Genomic DNA, 17,500 nt, shown 5'->3' with positions numbered 1-17,500 from the left:
TTATCGATCGAGAACCTATGAAAATATACACCGATGAAAATATACAAGGACTTTTGAATTTCGCGCGGTTTAGCGTATCGCGTTACTCGCCGGTATACCGCAACATATATAGTATGTCTACCTACCTACCCACCAACTTACCTGCCTAACCGATACGTAACATGGCGCAGACACACATTTAACATCGCGTAGAACGATAAACGTAAACCGCGTGTATCTACGGGAGCGGATCAAGAACACAAGGGGGATGGGGGAGGGGGGAAGGAATCCTGTTGGTTTTGGTACATTTACTGCGGTCGCATACCAGAGTGTCGCCGAAAGATTCTCGTTAACTCGGCTTCGATTTCAAGGTCGACGTCTCCTCTTTCTCTCTCTCGACGACGACGACGACGACGACGACGACGACGACGACGACGATGATGACGGCAGCGGCGGCGGCGGCGGCGACGGTTCTCCTTTAACCCCATTTGCGGTTCGCTTTATTTATTATATGTTGTTCCTTTTACCCCCTCCTTACGATTATTGATTTACTCTATTACCAAGGGATATGTACACACGGAATTCTATTATGGCGGAGGCGGCCCATAAACGATGAAATTTTTATATCTCGTGGTTAAGGAGGGAGAGAGAGAGAGAGAGAGAGAAAGGAAAGAAAAAAAAATAATTTCGGAAAGATCGAAAAGTCGTAAAAGTCGTATTTATTAATAAATCGCCTTCGTCGTTTTAGTCGTCGGCCATGATTTTGACAGTTAGGCGGTCGGCTTAGGTTCAAACGAAGTCCGGCCTTGAAGAGTCTTCCTCTTTCGTCTCGATAAAATATAAGTTGTTAGGTACTTATGTATGCTCGTATAAGCTCATAAAAATTCTCACACGGTTAAACGTTCTCCTCTCAGTCCTTGGTCAGATTGAACGCAAACACGACGTTCGATCGTAACCGAGCCAACCGGTCCAACGTTTCTCCATCGTCGTCGCCGTTGTCGTCATCGTCGTCTCTATTGTTTTCTTCAATCGCAACGATCGATGATATCCCCGATTCTTCGCTAAACATACTTAGGTACATATCTATTATACATACATACATACATACGTACATACATACATATATATATATATATATACATCTGTATATATATTAGAGATATAAATCAGAATACATTGAAATAAATTTTTGATCGTTAAAAATATAGCACACACACACACACACACACGTACGTACACATGTGTTATATATTTAACGATCGGAAATTAATTTTTTTTTTCTATTTTCTTTTTCTCCTCCAAATCCAAAAAGAGATTATTCGGCGGAAATGCGATTTATCCGACTGATCGAATAAACGAGACTCAACGAGCCCTATCGTATTAACAAATACGATTAATTCGGAGAAGGAACTACCTTGAATTCGATTTAATTATCTCGCGGTTTCACGGTGGTCGTCGAAGAAGAAGAAGAAGGAGAAGGACAAATAAGAGAAAGAGGGGGAAGCAGAAGGACGAGGGAGCGTTTTCTTAAAAGGAAAATTTAAGACCTGTTCGAGGCTCGATCCTTTCGCCCTCTTCGATTGAACTCCCATTGATGTTCGAGATTATGAAAAATCGCGCCGAAGAAAAGGGAAAGGGAAAAATAGTAGAGGGGGTAGATTGAATCGACGACAGAGAGAGAGAGAGAGAGAGAGAGAGAGATTGAATAGGGGCTATCCTCGAGAAGATTAATTCTTCTTCGTGATTAAATCTCTATCGATCTTGGATAAAGGGAGATTGCTCGGTTCGTTGAAAGTACTTTTAATTCCTCCCGTCTCTATCGAGATATCGAATTAATATCTATCTGGCACGCGTACGAGAGAGATAGTGGGAGAGAGAGAGAGAGAGAGAGAGTCAAAACGCACACGAGAGTTTCGTTCGACTTTAAATCGGTGCGGACGAATGGGCTCGTAAAGCGCCAATTTCGAATAGGAAGTATAATGCTCTTTTCTCGTTTCGATGTTGCGTTATATCGATTTGCTATTTTTTTTTTTTCCCTTCTTTTTCTTTTTTCCCATCCCTCTTTTTCGTTGCGCTGTTGCTCGGCATATCCGTAGTACATATCCGTATTCTAACGCAGATATATATATATATATACGTATGTAGAAATTTGTAGGGTAGAAGTCACGTTGTGAAAATAGAAATAAATAAAAAGAAAAACGAAAAGGAAAATAAAAAAGGAAAAAATGATAGAGACAGACGTGCCATCGTCGAATTCATGTCGAATGAAATACAAAGGCGCGATTTCACGAAAAAAAGCTTATTGGGAAACGAACGAACGAACGAACGAACGAACGAACGAACGAACGAACGAACGAAGTCTGCAAAATGAGAAAATAAAGGAAGCCATTGACGACGGGAAAAATTACGAGATCGTGTTTAAATTTACGATCGAGTCCGTTCTAGAGTTTCAGTAAGAGTTTGCCCGTACTTTATCGAAAGATTTTTCGAAGTTTCTCCCTTTTCCACTCTTTGCCTTCTTTTCCTTCCTCTTCTTTCAAATCTCCTTCAGCCATCCGGATAAGGAGGTATCTTTGCGAGATACAACCACCGGCAGTAGAGCAAGTAGTATAGCCACTGCAATTAGCTCTCGTGGAAAACAAGAAAGGAACGCGGGCACGAAGCGAGATACGTCGTCTCTGCAACTTTTTGCCAAAGATTCTTTCTCTCTCTCTCTCTTCTTTGAGATGGTATACGCAAGTAAGCAAGCGAATGAACGAAGGAACGAACGCAAGACCACGAGCAGCAGGACGAATGAAAACCCCCGTTGCTTTGCCGTTTAGCCTCGAGTGTCTCGCTTCGTCTAACCTTGAAATCCCACTCGTCGCCTCTCGCGTGTTTTTAAAACGCTCGAACTTCGTCTCGCGCATGCGCGCGAAATCCTTTTCCCTCTTCCTCCTCCTCCTCCTCCTCTTCCTCATCCTTCTATCCTCGCATCCCCCTCCCTTTCGCCTACCCTCTTCCTCTTCTTCTTCCTCTCTTCTTCTTCTTCTTCTTCTTCTTCTTCTTCTGTACTACTCTTACTTATCTCTCTCTCTCTCTCTCTCTTTCTCTCTTTCTTTTTCCTCGTGTTCGTATAGATGAGTGCCATTTCTCTCTTTCTATCTTTCTCAGGTGCGTACATAGTTCTGTACAAAGTCGAAACTTCTTTAGCTATACACGTGCACGAGAGAGAGAGAGAGAGAGAGAGGGTGGGAGAGAGAGAGGAAGAGGGAGAGAAAAGAGCTATCTCGGTAGATTAATCGCAGCCATTTTCGCCAAGTATAAATTAAACCTTTTCTCCTTCTCTCTCTCTCCCTCTCTCTGTCTGTCTGTCTGTCTGTCTGTCTGTCTGTCTGTCTGTCTATCTATCTATTTGTCCGTCTCTGTCTCTGTCTTTCATGATTCTTATCCCTCTCGATTTTAATTAAACTTTTATCACGACTCGTTCGGTATGTAATTTTTATTATCTTTCTAAGCGCGGGAACGTAAAGTATAATACCGTTGATGAATCTTGTATGTAACAAATTTCGTTTTCTTACACAAATGGAAATAGTGAAAACGTTTCCGCAAAAGAGAGAGAGAGGGAGAGAGAGAGCGAGAGACGATAATCCGCCGAGAGACGAGTGACGTGGACGTGTGACGTGTGACGAGTCTTGAGGACTTACATGTAATACTAGAGAATCACGCGCATCGTTTTATCCCTTTTCCCTTCTTTTCCCCGAATCACCATCTTTCTCTCTCTCTCTCTCTCTCTCACCTCCCAGTCTACCTTCACGTTTTCTTAGTTCAAACTAAAACGAAAAAGAAATACGTTCTTTCTATACGGTTCCGTAGATCTCTTACAGTTAGTCTAAGGAAAAATCGTATCCCGTAACGGGCGATTCCGTGAGATCGTTTGAAAATTTTCTACGTTTTGCAGCTATTACGGCATCTCCATCTATTTATGTAAGTACGTCCTACCGCCATCACCTTGTATAGCCCTCTAATGGGATCTAAATCTTCCACCATGAAATATGATCCACACTGATCATCCTTCTCCACCTTCTCTTCCTACTCCTATTCTCACTCTCACTCTCTCTCTCTCTCTCTATCTATCTATATATCTATCTATCTATCTATCTATTTATCTATCTATCCATCTTATAAGTTACACATCAAACAAAAAATTTTTTCGTCGCGTTCAGTAGTTATGATCATCGCTGTCCTAGATTCTAACTTTTTAACGCATGTTTTTTTCTTTTTCTTTTTTTTTCTTTAATCGCAATCGTACCACGAAACTTTCTCAAACGACTCGTAACGAATGCAAATTCGATCCCCTCCCCCCCGTCCTCTTCTTTCCTTTTCTTTCTTTTTCGAAATCTACCGTCAGACTATCATGCACCGATTTTTCTATTGCCCCAGCTGCGAAATCGGATATATCCGAACGATTTTCGAGGCGGAATGAAAAAAAGGAAAAAAAAAAAAAAAGGAGAAAAGAAAAAAAGAAAAACGATATCGTTTAACGGTGCTTCGTGGGTACTCGAATGCGAAAGCATCAAAATTGCAGAGAGATATCCACTTGAAAATCAACGAAGCAAAGAGAGAGAAAGAGAGAGAATCCGATCGGTAGTTTGCAGCGAGAATATTCACGAGTACTCGAATCATCGTAGTGTTACTCGATCGGTTTAATTTTTCAAATGTGGACGCCGATCCTATTAATTAAGGATAAATTTGAACATTTCCTCTATTTTATTATTTCTCTCTCCCTCTCTGTCTCTCGCTGGCTTCGATTGAAAATACTTTGTATTGATGTCCGATGATGAAATAGAGAGGAGATAAAAGAAGCAGATAATAGAAAAAGAGAAAAAGAAGATGAAGATGAAAAAGAAGAGAGAAGATAACGCAACGACTTTCCGCTCGTAGACGGTAAGATAGAGGTTGTTAGAATCGTAGGACCGCAACGCATCTCACTTGTTGATTTTTTTCTATTCTTCTCTCTTTTCTTCTTTCTCTCTTTCCTCCTTTTCTTTCCCCTTCTTCTCCCCTTCTTCTCCATCGTCATCGTCTTATCATCCTTTTTCTTTCTCTTCCTCTTCTTCTCTTTTGCATTATTCGCAACCTACTTTTACTTTTAAGACGAGACGCGTAACGTAATCGTAAGAGCTAACAGCAGCAACAGCAACAGCAACAGCAACAGCAACAGCAACAACAACAACAACAGTCAATAGCAGAGCAAGCTGTAAGCGGCAAGGCGGTTGCGGCTGCGGCTACGGCTGCGGCAACCCCTCTCTTAGAAAGTACACGCCATTTGCGTTCACCCACACGCGATATCGCGTGCCAAGTTTGCGATGCGATTCCCAACGTAATTATCTCTTAACGCAAGAGAGAGTAAACCGTTGTTAAAATCCATGCCGTAATTCGAACTATTAAAAAATATCTTAGTGCGTGGTTATTACCTTCTTCACGCGATAAGACAAAGACGAGGAAGAAGAGGTGTGGATATGGTCTGGGGAGAGGGGGAGGAGGAGTGAGTTCGCGTATCGTGAGACATAGATAAGGGAAAATAAAATTCTTTGCGTACGCGATGAACGTACTCGTTGGAAAATTAAGATTGAAAGTAAAGGGACAGCTAAGGTAGGGATAGGGAAAGGGGAATGGGAGGGGGTGTGAGAGAGGGGTAAACGTACTATCGATGTAAACGCGTCGACTTGGCACATTCCTCGAAGAAACCCCGTAAATAATGGGTCATTGCGTGTCAGACTTTAAGAAAAGAAGCTTAGAATCGTTGCCTAAGCAACGTTCGTTCGGTCGGTCGGTCGGTCGGTCGGTCGGTCGGTCGGCCGTCGACGATTAGAAAAGTTGAACATTTTCTTCTCTTAATGATCGTCGAGGATCCTTTAATGCGTATACATGGACGTAACCTTTAGAAAAGTTACATGATTTTAGACGGAAGAATCTCTATTTGATAGTTTTCTCTTCTTCTCTCTCTCTCTCTCTCTCTCTCTCATTTAGCCTGCATCCATATATACCTGGCGGGTCTGCATCCATCGTTGCCCCTGTCCCTCTCTTCCCCTTACTCTCTAACCCCTCCACACCTCAAAGTCCCTCGTTTACGTCGCCGAGGAATGTCTGGAATCTCTATGGGAATAAAAAAAGTATTTGGAGGAACCTTTTGTAAGGTGTAACACCGTGCCCCGAAACCGTACTTATCCAACATTAGTTTGTACATTGTTCGACTCCACTTTTCTTTTTTCTTTTTTTTTTTTTTTCAAGCCTTCCTAAGATACGCTCACCTTACGACCCTCGACGAATTTCTTCCCCCGGATGAAATTATCATCCCCGCAAAAGATAATATTTCCTTGCAAGTTAGTTCTCTCAATCTCTGTTGGCTCACGCGAAATCGTAAAACAAAAGAAAAAGAAAAAAAGAAAATAAAAAAAAAGAAGGTCGTACAAAGTATCCACGTTCGAATGATATCGATCAATGGATATATTGTATTATTTTTTTATGATCAAACTATACAGCTATCTTCGTCCTTATTCTATACATTTTCGTTCTGTCGATCATTAGTTATCGTTGATAATTAATCTCCCTTGAATAAACGAGCAATCTACGTGGTACTTCGTTTGGATATTCGAAAGAATGGTCATATAGATATTACAGGAAAAGAGAAATGTATGTACGTAGATATGTATTTCCATTATGGTTTCACGTTACGAGACTCCTTTAATTATTTAATTATTAATTGAATTAAATATTAACCAAACGCCGAAGGTCGATTAGTTTATACGGAATATTACGCTTGCGCGTAATCCACATTGACAGAATTTATTGCCAACGATAAATGTACGAAATTTTCGAAGGATCATACTATATCGTTGAATCGTATAACGTTAACATTTCTACGTTTGTATCTAATCTCGTCGATTGGGATTAAGTTTAATGTCTGTCTCGGCGTGAAAAAAAAAAAAAAAGAAAGAAAAAAGAAATTTATAAGGATGTAGTAAAAAGGGACGACGGTAACATCGGGTCCGTTTCAAATTGAACCTAAGACGATTTCAAAGTGACGACACAATGATTGATTATACTCGTGAAAGCACTCTTCCCTTATTATCAATCTTTTACTTTCTTTTTAATGCTTTCTCGAGAAAATTACTCCTTAAACTTCAGCCATGGGGGAATTTTCGCAGAGATAAACTTTCGCCAGGGTCCGAGGTTTGCTCGAAAGTAACTCAGGTCGAAACTATATATATATATATACATTTGTGTTTGTGTATATATATATATATATATATATATATACACAAACACAAATGTCGTTTCGGTATACCTATCGTCTATACCCTCATTTCTTCGAAGTGATTGGGGCTCGCTCGGTTCAAATATCATATCGGAGAACCTAACTGAAAACTGAACCAACTGGTATTACCATAACCAAAAGTTGTGAATGTGTTTGTGTGTGCTCCTGTTCGAATGTATAACGCATTTAATGGATTACAAAGTTAAGAACGTTTGGAGTTGTACAAAAAAAAGTGGATGGGAGAAAAAGATAGGAAAAAAAGACAAAAAAAAATATTCTTTCTAACATCGATCACGGTCGTTAGATACGTCGTTCGTTCTCGTCTACGACGCGAGTAATTAACAACCGTTCGCGTTCGTCAATCGTAAAACGAATGTCCACCCGATCACCCCGATCGCACCAATCTTATCTCCCTTAGAAAATGCTTTGTAGCACGAACTCGACGAAGCGGAATGGCCGGTCTGGAGTTGTCGATTTTCCGAATCGAGAAGAAACGTCGATTACGCTAGAGAGAGAGATATTTTATATATATATATATATATACATGTGTGTGTGTGTATGTGTGTATGTATGTATGTATATACACCGGTGATTCCGGTTAGCGAGCACACGGTACTCGCGCCTTCGATTATCCATTTTTTTTCTTTCTGTTTTTCTTTTTTTTCCCCCCTCTTTCCTCTCTTTATCTCTTTCTTTATTTTCTTGATTTTCTTCGTCGGTCGAGCGTGTCGATCGGCCTGGATATTCACGCGAGAGAATTTCTAACGTCGAAGAGAAATACGAGATCGAGGAAGGAGGATGCGACGATGACCGGTTGTGTTCCCGTGAAACACATATTTTTCTTTCGTTGAAAGAGTAGATCTTTTTTTTTTTTTTTTTTTTTATAATTTTTTTCTTTCTGTTTCTTACATTTTTTCTATCGCTTCGTTTTTGCTTTTTTCTTATTTTTTTTTTTTTCTTCTTCTTCTTTCAGGAGGACGAACGGACAGAGATGGCATGAGGGAGGGCTCCGGCAACGTTGCCGAGGTGGTGAGTATAACTCGTTTATATATCATTCTCAATATATTATATTTATTTTATATGTATATCAAGTCTGAACTGCCCTCAACCCCTCAACACCCACCCTTCGCCACGCCTCGTCTTCGTCGTATTTTGATACGATCGTTAAGGGATATGTGTGGTAGTAGATACGTATGATAGTAGAATACTTTGTAGTAAACACTTACTTTACTTACTTACTTACTTACTTACTTACTTACTTACTTATATTGCTCGTAATAAGAGATGCCGTCGATTACGAGCGATTTTAAGTAGCAAAGGAAACCAGGGCAACCTTGTAAAATTACTAACTATTACCGGCGAGTGCTCCCTCCCCTCCCCTCCCTCTAGAATCGAGAGTATGTAAACAGTAAGGTAAAGTTCTATCAGTTTTTTTTTTCGTTTTTTATTTTTTTTCTTTTATTTTATTTTTCTTTTTTTTTTTTATATAATACGCTTCCAATAAGATTTTTCTATGCCGATATACTGACAAATCGAAAAAGGATTTTTGATGACCTCTACGAAATAATTTTTGCCATTGTGCGTGAAAATTACGTATTATATTATCGCGCGTAGGAAAAAAAAAAAAAAAAAACAAAAAAACAAAAAAAAAAAAAGAGAGAAAGAAAAAAATGGTGAAATACGATGCAATTAATATAAATTGCTTTTTAAAATTCTCTCTTTAAAATATAAATTAAAATAAACGTCGTAGAACGTATAAAGACCTTGTTGGCACGTTTAGAATTGCATTAGAGTAACGATTTATATATTAAAGTACGGCGTTAATCGGATTGGCTATGAAATGAATTATTTTTTTATTCGATTCGATCAGAAAAAAAAAAAAAAAAAAAAAAAAAGGAAATTTGTCATTTATTTCACAGTAATTAACGGAAATTTATTTTATGAATATAAAAATAGACACGAGGGACTTCGTCAAGTGCTTCGATATTGAAATTAAAAAAAAAAAAGGAGGAAAAAAAAGAAACATTCAAAAAGTGGATTTAATCGATTTGATTTGCGGACGGCTCATATGTATGCATGTGCCTTTATATATATATATACATACATATATAATCTTCGATTGAACGAAAAGAATTTCGATCTTCTTCGCGAAATTCTATTTTATTCGTTTAAGGAAAAATCCCTTTTAACCCACGTTAACGTCAAATGTTATCTCGTTTCCCAACTCCTTTATCTTTTACAAGTCACGACTATATAACGTTTTCGTTATTTCGTTCGAGATATACGCAAGCAAAGTATTTTCGAAAGCCTCGAGGCCGTCGACACGACACGATAAAGTAGGCTACCGGGTTAATACATCGCGAAGGAGCTAAGGAAGGAAATGCCGCGTGTGCTGGGAGAGAAAGAGAGAAAGAGAGAGATTAAATCGAAGAGAAATTTAAGATCGGCGTGGCTCACCCAACTCGAAGAACGGTAATATAGTTTCTTCCCTACGTTTATTCATGTCTCTCGGCAAATATCAAATGTATTATCATCAATGTTAAAATATTCAAATGACATTGGGATTTAATAATGAAGTAAGAATGAATACGTTATTATCGTTTTTATTTATTCCTTTTTATCAATTATTTTTATTTTAATTCGTATAGAAAATACGTATATACGTCACGAAACAGTGAACGTTCATAGAACATTCGTGAAAGTTAAATCGAAGAATGTACCTGTAATAATTGTAATAATTGTCTAACAAAGATTTGAATTTTCTAATTACGTTAGTATTATAATATAATAATAATAATAATAATAATAATAATAATAATAACAATAATAATTGTCGTGATAATTGGTCCGTGGTAGCAATGACGATAGTCCGCCTGGTTACTTTCTCGTGTAGATTATAAATTATCGGTTTAATTCAAAATGCATGAATGTTACTCTCTCGCGGTGGGGGAGGGAATGGAGCAGAGACTCGAGATAGCGAATAGGTAAGTAAGTACTTCGAGAAACGAAAAGTTTTCATTAATGTTATTAAGAGACGAGTTACGCCCGAGTTATTTCGAAAGCTCACAATTAGCACTAACGTTGAAATTTTGTTTAAAGAACTATAAGGACAACTTTACCCTTGACTTGGTTATTTAATTAAAAATATTCAGGATCTAATTCAACGGATATAGCGAACCGAGCGAAAGCATTTTTGTGTTGGTCGTTAGTTTCGTTCATAAAAAAAAAAAAAAAAAAAAAAAAAAAAAAAAAAAAAAAAAAAAAAAGAAATAAAAAATAAAGAAAAAGAAAATTAAAAAAATCGCGAGCGCTTGAGAACGACGAAAGAGATCGGCTAAGGGTCAAAGATCGAATAGTGAAAATATCTTTTTGAAGGATGATCAAGCTTGCGTTTCTCGTGCGAGCGCGATTTTTCTTGTTAAGAGAAAAGCCAACGCTCGAGGGAAATGATTTCTCATTTTTTTTCTTGTTTTTTCGACGACTACAGCTATTCCCTTTTTCCTAGCACACGTGTTATTCTATTCGTTAACACGCGTCCTCTGTTTCATTCTCCTCGGTAATTCGATCTTCGACCTTCGTATCCCCGATTGGTAAAAAACAAAAAAAAAAAAAAAAAGAAAAAAAAGAAAAAAGAAAAAAGGAGAAAAAAATGCAAAACAAAAAAAAAAAAAGAAAATGTCTGCCCACGTTTCAGATCCTGACGAGACCACACCGATACGACGAGAATTTATACCGAGCTCGCGTCGATTATTAATTCCCCGACATAATGTGATATAAACTCACGCAAAAAATATCGATTTAATTCGATTAATCGGGAAAAAGAATGAAATTCCCCGATTTCGAAGGAATTATAGACGAGATCGTAACAATTATTTCGGGTCAAAGTTTCAAGCGTTGTCGAATAATAGCGGCAGGTTCGTAGATGGGAGTGTGAGAGGGAGATGGCAGATTAAAAGGGGGGCGGCGCATAGCATATGTGGGAACCAACGATGGTGGTTGGATCTCTCGGTACCTCATTACGCTTTTGGACTAATTAACAAGGCAATATATCGATGGCTTCTATTGATCGATCGATCGATCGATCGATCGATCGTTCACGATCAGTACGAACGTTTCGCGTTCACGAGCGAATAATTACGATTATCTCCAAGTGAAAATCCTTTCGATTTTTCTCTTATCAAATAAAGAATATGCCGATGAAATTGGCATCCATGGGACGATAGAAAAGAAGAAACTCGTCTTCGTCGTTGTTATCTTTGTCATTGTCATTGTCGTCGTCGTTGTCGATCTTTCGTCTCGCAGTCTTTTCGATTCTCTTCACGAATCGTTTTTGCTATCTCAGACAAGATCGTTAGGCTAGCTCGCGGATAGAACAAAGACTTTACGGCTTCTTATGTTTATGGCTGGGCAGCCGGTGGTAACTATCGCGTTCCTGCTCTTTCTCTCTCTCTCTCTCTCTCTCTCTCTCTCTCTCTCTCTCTCTCATAGATGCTGCACGGTCATCGTCAACCGCATACGTTGCCCGGACATTTTCTTTCGACGGAAGTCAGGCCGGCGCATTCTACGAGTTGTTTCTTCGCGACACGTGTGCGACACCCGCAAAAGCGTCATATCTAAAATTCCTTATTATCTATTCTGTTTATTACCATTCATTAACGTTAATTGGTATAATTATGTGGATTTATGTAGATATATATATGTATATATACATATTACATATTTATATATATATATATATATATATATATATATATATACGTACGCCATGTTTATCGTTATTATACAAATGTATGTAATATATAAGAGATAACATTGAGAATTAACCGATGAACTATTTTACAATTTCGAAGTAATCTATTTCACGATTATCATTCGCTTTCATTTTCTTTACGGTCGAAGAATTGAAATAAATCGATAGAAGGATTGATATGTGATATTTGAATGCAACATAAAGAAGTAGAAGAAAGGAAGGATGCATTCGACCGTAAGAAATTTCTAACGGAATCTACGCCAATGCATAGTGCGTATCTACTAACGGTAGTAGGTACTACGTACGAGATTTACGATACTTGTCCGTCTTTCTCTGTTTGTAAGAGTTTTATAACATCGTGTTCTCCTTTTCTCAACAAAGTCGATCAACGAGTCGGTATATATCATCGATAAACTGAACACCACCGTCGTCGCTTTTCAAACCTTCATTTTTCTTTCTTTCTTTTTTTTTTGTCTTTCTTTTTTTTTTTTTTTTTTTTTTTATAAGCAAATACGATTTTAACGACACCCAACGGCGTTTTTTTCGCTTTCGTTCTCGTCGTTTCTCGAAAAGAGAACCCTCTCTGCATGCTCGAATGAGGGTTCGAACGTCGTTTCAGGAAGTGCGCTTGATTTCGATCGATTCTGAGCAAAAATGCGTGAACAATTTTTTGTTTTTTTTTTTTTTCTTTTTTCTTTCTTTCTCGTTTTCCCTTTTTTCTCTTTCACGACGAAGAAGCCCTTTTGTACGGTGTCGTCGCGACGACAAAATATGTACTCGTACTCGATCCAGAATTTTGTCGTATTAATTATTTTTCCCTCCCTCTCTCTCTCTCTCTCTCTCTCTCTCTTTCTTTTGATCTTTTGCTCTAAACAAATGCACACGTATAAAATGTCCGATTTAATATTATCGATAATAGGCAAAGTTAGGTCAAGTATCGATAGGGAATATAATTTTCAAATTGGGTCGAATCTGTTTGCACGGTACTTACCCTATGATAAAAAATATTGCTTTCAACGTTCGATCGTAATCCCGTGGAAGTGATCCAATTATTGGACCATAGGTTTAATTAACGCGATATAGGGACTCCTCTCGATCGTTTAATTATACGATATTATTGGTGTGTGTGTGTGTGTGTGTGCGTGGGTGCATGCCATCCTCCGTCTATGTGTACCTCAATGTAGTGTGATTTTAAAAATATCCTGTAACAACTTGTCTATTATTTTTAAACCAAACGATTCGTTTTTCTGAACGTTTATCTAATAGGATAACAAATGAAAGGATAATTAAAAGGATTAAAAAAAAAGGAAAGAGAACTTGACAAGCATTTTTCTTAATCGGTCGTTTCAATTTTTTGAATTGTCCAGTTTATTTTCAACGATCGTTTTAGATTTGCTAATGGCCCAATCGTAATTTATTACGAACGACGTGATAAAATCTCTCATTCTCTCTCTCTCTCTCTCTCTCTCTCTCTCTGATTTTCTCGTCATCATCGTCATCGTCATAGTAATCATTGTAATGAAATATATTGCTCGTTGTTTATTATGATCAATGAGATCGAATTTCTAATTCTTGACGGTGCATATTTTCCATCTCTTCACTTTTAATAGATAAGATGAATAATTAATTGATTTGCTTTATCTGTTTGAAAATAATATAATATTTAAATTGATAATAAATAAAATCGTAAAGTTCTAATAAGCTCGTTTCGTATGCTGTAAAACAAGGAATTAAGTTAAATATAAGTGTTAGACCACGTTACGTACTAACGTATATTACTCTCTTTCTCTCTCTCTCTCTCTCTCTCTATTTCCCATTACGACCATAGCCACTAGTAATATACCGATCCTACGCCCAGATCCCAAGCTTGATTCCTTATTAAGTATGCAGCTGCACGTACGTTTTACCACATTCGGCGTTTAAGGTTTGAATATCAAATGATTTTCACTTTCGGTATTGTTCGATAAAGAATCCTTGCTTCTTCTCTATCGACGTTTCGAAGTTTTCACGAAGAGAGAAAGAGAAGGGAGAGGGAGTAAATAAAAAAAAAAAAAAAAAAAAAGAAATAGAAATAGAAATAGAAGCAGAGAGTATGTGGTGAAAGAGAAAAAGAGAGAGAGAGAGAGAGAGAGGTACGATCGATATCGACTCGTGACATTTAACATCAGCGTGCATATAACGTGTACCCTAAAGTATCGACCAACAAGTAGATAGTTCTAGCCGACCCGATTAACCGTTCACGTTTTTTTTTTTTTTTTTTCTTCTTAATTTACATTGAGTTATGTTAAGTTAAATTAACTTCAATCGGGTTAGGTTAATATTGAAAAATTCGCGAGGAAAAAGAAGGAAAGATTACCACTCTTTTTTCTATCTATCTTTTTTTATTTATTTACCTTATTTATCCTATTCGTTTAATAAATTTTTTTTATTTGAACGACACCCAGTAGATATGGCCTTGTGCACGTAGAAAGCAGACGGTTAGAGAATAATACACCGCGGAGAATCTCGTCGTCCTGTGACAGAATTCAGAAGAGATTCGTAGTAGAGTAACAACTACTTACTTACTTACTTACTAGAGAGGAACTAAGGGAGAAAACAGAGAAGAGACGACGAGTGAGGGTAATAGGAGAAGAGGAGGAGCAGAGAGAGAGAGAGAGAGAGAGAGACAGAGAGATGGTATACGAGGAAGAGAAAAAGAAATAGAGGAAGAAGGATGGTAGTAAAGAGGTAGGAGGTGAAGAAGGGTCGTGACACAAGCCGTGCAAAGGGAGAAGTTCATCCGTCATTGAGTCACTACACTCTCTGCACTTCATCGTTTGCGCGCTGAATGCACTCGTTGTACTCTCTCTCTCTCTCTTTTTCTCTCTCTCTCTCTTTTATCCACTACAGTCCTCTTCACAATCGATTGACGCTCGCCAGAACGAACTTCTTCTATCTTTTAGAAAGAATAAAGAGAGAGAGAGAGAGAGAGAGAGAGAGAGACGGGGCCGGAGGCAATGGGGAAAGAAAAAAAAAAGAGAGAGAGAGAAAGAGAATCGCGGCAAGCGGCCAAGCGTATTTGCATTTATTTCGTTGAAAGCCTCAGAATTTCGACGATTTTCTATCCTCGGCAACGATTGACTTATCCCCGGCCAACAACGCGACGTGCCATTTAAACGTTGTAATTTATCGGACCTTTTCAAAAAAAGATTTCTTTTCTTTCTCTCTGTCTCTCTCTCTCTCTCTCTCTTTTTCCCCATCCCTGATCTCTCCCTCATTCCATCTCCCAACCCACGTTCATTCTCGTCCATTATATAAGGCTGTCTCTTTGAATCTTCATCCGTATCGTTTGTTTTCTCCTCCGTTTTTTTCTCCCACCTTGTTTTCTTTATCTTCTTTTTTTTTTCTTCTATTTGTTTAATCATTTATCTTTTTTGTTTTTCTCTCTTTTTTCTCTCTCTCTATTTTTTTCCTATCTTTTTCTTCTTCTTTTCTTTTCTTTTTTTTTTTTTTTTTTTTTTTTATCGACATTGCTATTTGAAAGTAACGAGCAAATTACATAGGATTTATTAAAGAGTTGAACGTTCATAGGACGATATTACTGGTCGTATTTTATGTAACGAGCTCTTATTATATATATATATATATCTTTCTCTCTTTCGCTCACTTATACAGAGACCTTAGCTATGCTATTCGAAAGTCATAGTTGCGAGTCAGCTGCGGGAGTCGAGAAAGAAGAAAGAAAAAAAGAAAGAAAGAAAGAAAGAAAGAAAGAAAGAAAGAAAGAAAGAAAGAAAGAAAGAAAGAAAGAAAGTAGAGCTTAACTCGCTACCCCGAACGCGAATGTATTTCATTTAACCCATAGTCCCAGGATGTGCCATCATAACGTGTAACCTGAGTTAGTGGTGTGTGTATGTATGTGTACGTGTTCACTGGGCGCGCGCGCGCGCGCACTCACGGGCCGATAAACTGAGGAGATTAAGTACTAGGAAACGAACGAGACCCGACACATAACCGAGCGTATGCATGTATATATATGTAGCATCTTCTCTTCCTCCCACGAAGCGAGCTATACGGTCCCTGCCGGTCATTTCAAAGTGTTATGCCATTGAATTTACGCTCGGATCTCGTCGTTTTAACATGGGTGCTTTCGTTAAATGCATTAAACGGTTATATCGTCGTACGTCCTTACTCGTTAAATCTTCGCCAATAAGTAACGGAACGATAAGTTGGAATAGTATACATAATGTGTGTCCATGTGTGTGTGTGTGTGTGTGTGTGTCCGTGTCCGTGTGCAAATATATGTTTATACATATATAGCTATTAAGTTTATATATTGTTTGTATATATATATATATATATATATATATATATATATCTAACCTATCATCTTGCGTAATAAAATGGATTTTATCAATTAGGCGAATTTATCGACGTATCGTCTCAATTATGTAGATCCAATGTAAACATATTACGTCGATACGTTGTAATATCGTCGAGAGATTATTTTTTTGCTTCTTTTCTTTTCTTTTTTTTTTTTTTTTTCAAATTCCAAAGCTTTTCTCCCAGTTATTTATTTTTCATTATCGTCGAGAAATTATTCTTTTTCTTTCCTTTTTTTGAAAAGTAATCAGTTTTGCGTCGTTTTTTTTTTCTTTTTTTTTTTTTTTTTTTATATATATCAACCATAAATCTAATAATGAAACTTATTTAACATGAAATTAATTAACTATGTATGCGTATAAATATTGAAAGGGATTCGTATATCATGCTTTTAACGGATTGTTTGTAACGAAAACATGTCGCGTACTCGCGTGTATATTTTTCATTGCGAAAATTTTTCCATGCTACCACATGTTAAAGAAAGAGAGAGAGAGAGAGAGAGAGATCGTACGTACGTCTCATAGTTTATGATTCGTAATTCGTGCACGAGCTCTCCGGCATCATGCTCGCCTACCGGTGGGCGTTTACAAAAGCATATTTCGCATGCACGTGGCGAAGAATTTCACGCGCGCGAGACAACTTTTATTTAAGTATACATGTGTGCGTGTGTATCTGTGCGCGCGCATATATATCATCGAGCGTATATCGTCGTTTAGAACGGAAAGAGATTACCAGACTCGAGTTTGCTTGAAGATAGTGAACAATCGTTAGTTAAATCCTTCGATAAATCGTTCGTTTTAGTTATTTTCGTTAAAACATAAAATACAAAAATAGAAAAAGAGAGAAAGAAAAAAAGAAAAAGACATTGCTCATGATCCTAATTTACATTTAATAATCTCTCCCTTTTTTTTTTCTTTTTTTTTCAGTCTCATTTTCATTTTCATTTTCATTTTCTCTCTCTTTTTCCCCTCTCCCGAAAATATTCTCGAATTAAAAATCTCTTAGAGGTTTTCGTTACGGTTCTTTTTATTTATTTTTTCTTTTCCCTCGTCCATTTATTTTTATTTTTTTTTCTTTCCTTTTTTGTTTCTTTTCTTTTCTTTTTTCTT

The 17,500-nt window shown here is 37.6% G+C and overlaps 1 protein-coding gene across 3 annotated transcripts in view; it reads left to right on the top strand.

The window, feature by feature from the left end:
* The window catches only part of LOC124948012 (putative mediator of RNA polymerase II transcription subunit 26), a 102,419-nt gene that overhangs the window by 1,463 nt on the left and 83,456 nt on the right, over positions 1-17,500 (top strand). For 2 of the 3 annotated variants that reach the window (XM_047491022.1, XM_047491020.1), the window contains exon 2: positions 8,253-8,308. In XM_047491022.1, coding sequence (XP_047346978.1) covers positions 8,276-8,308 — 33 coding nt within the window. In that variant the 5' untranslated portion in view covers positions 8,253-8,275. Of the gene's footprint in view, positions 1-8,252; positions 8,309-15,680; positions 16,189-17,500 lie in introns of those variants that run through there. The other variant, XM_047491018.1, reaches the window with a different exon arrangement.

Source organism: Vespa velutina, chromosome 3, assembly GCF_912470025.1.
Source record: "Vespa velutina chromosome 3, iVesVel2.1, whole genome shotgun sequence".
Taxonomy (NCBI): Eukaryota; Metazoa; Arthropoda; class Insecta; order Hymenoptera; family Vespidae; genus Vespa; species Vespa velutina.
Note: the sequence above shows the minus strand (reverse complement) of the source record. Positions and strands in the feature narration are given on the sequence as shown.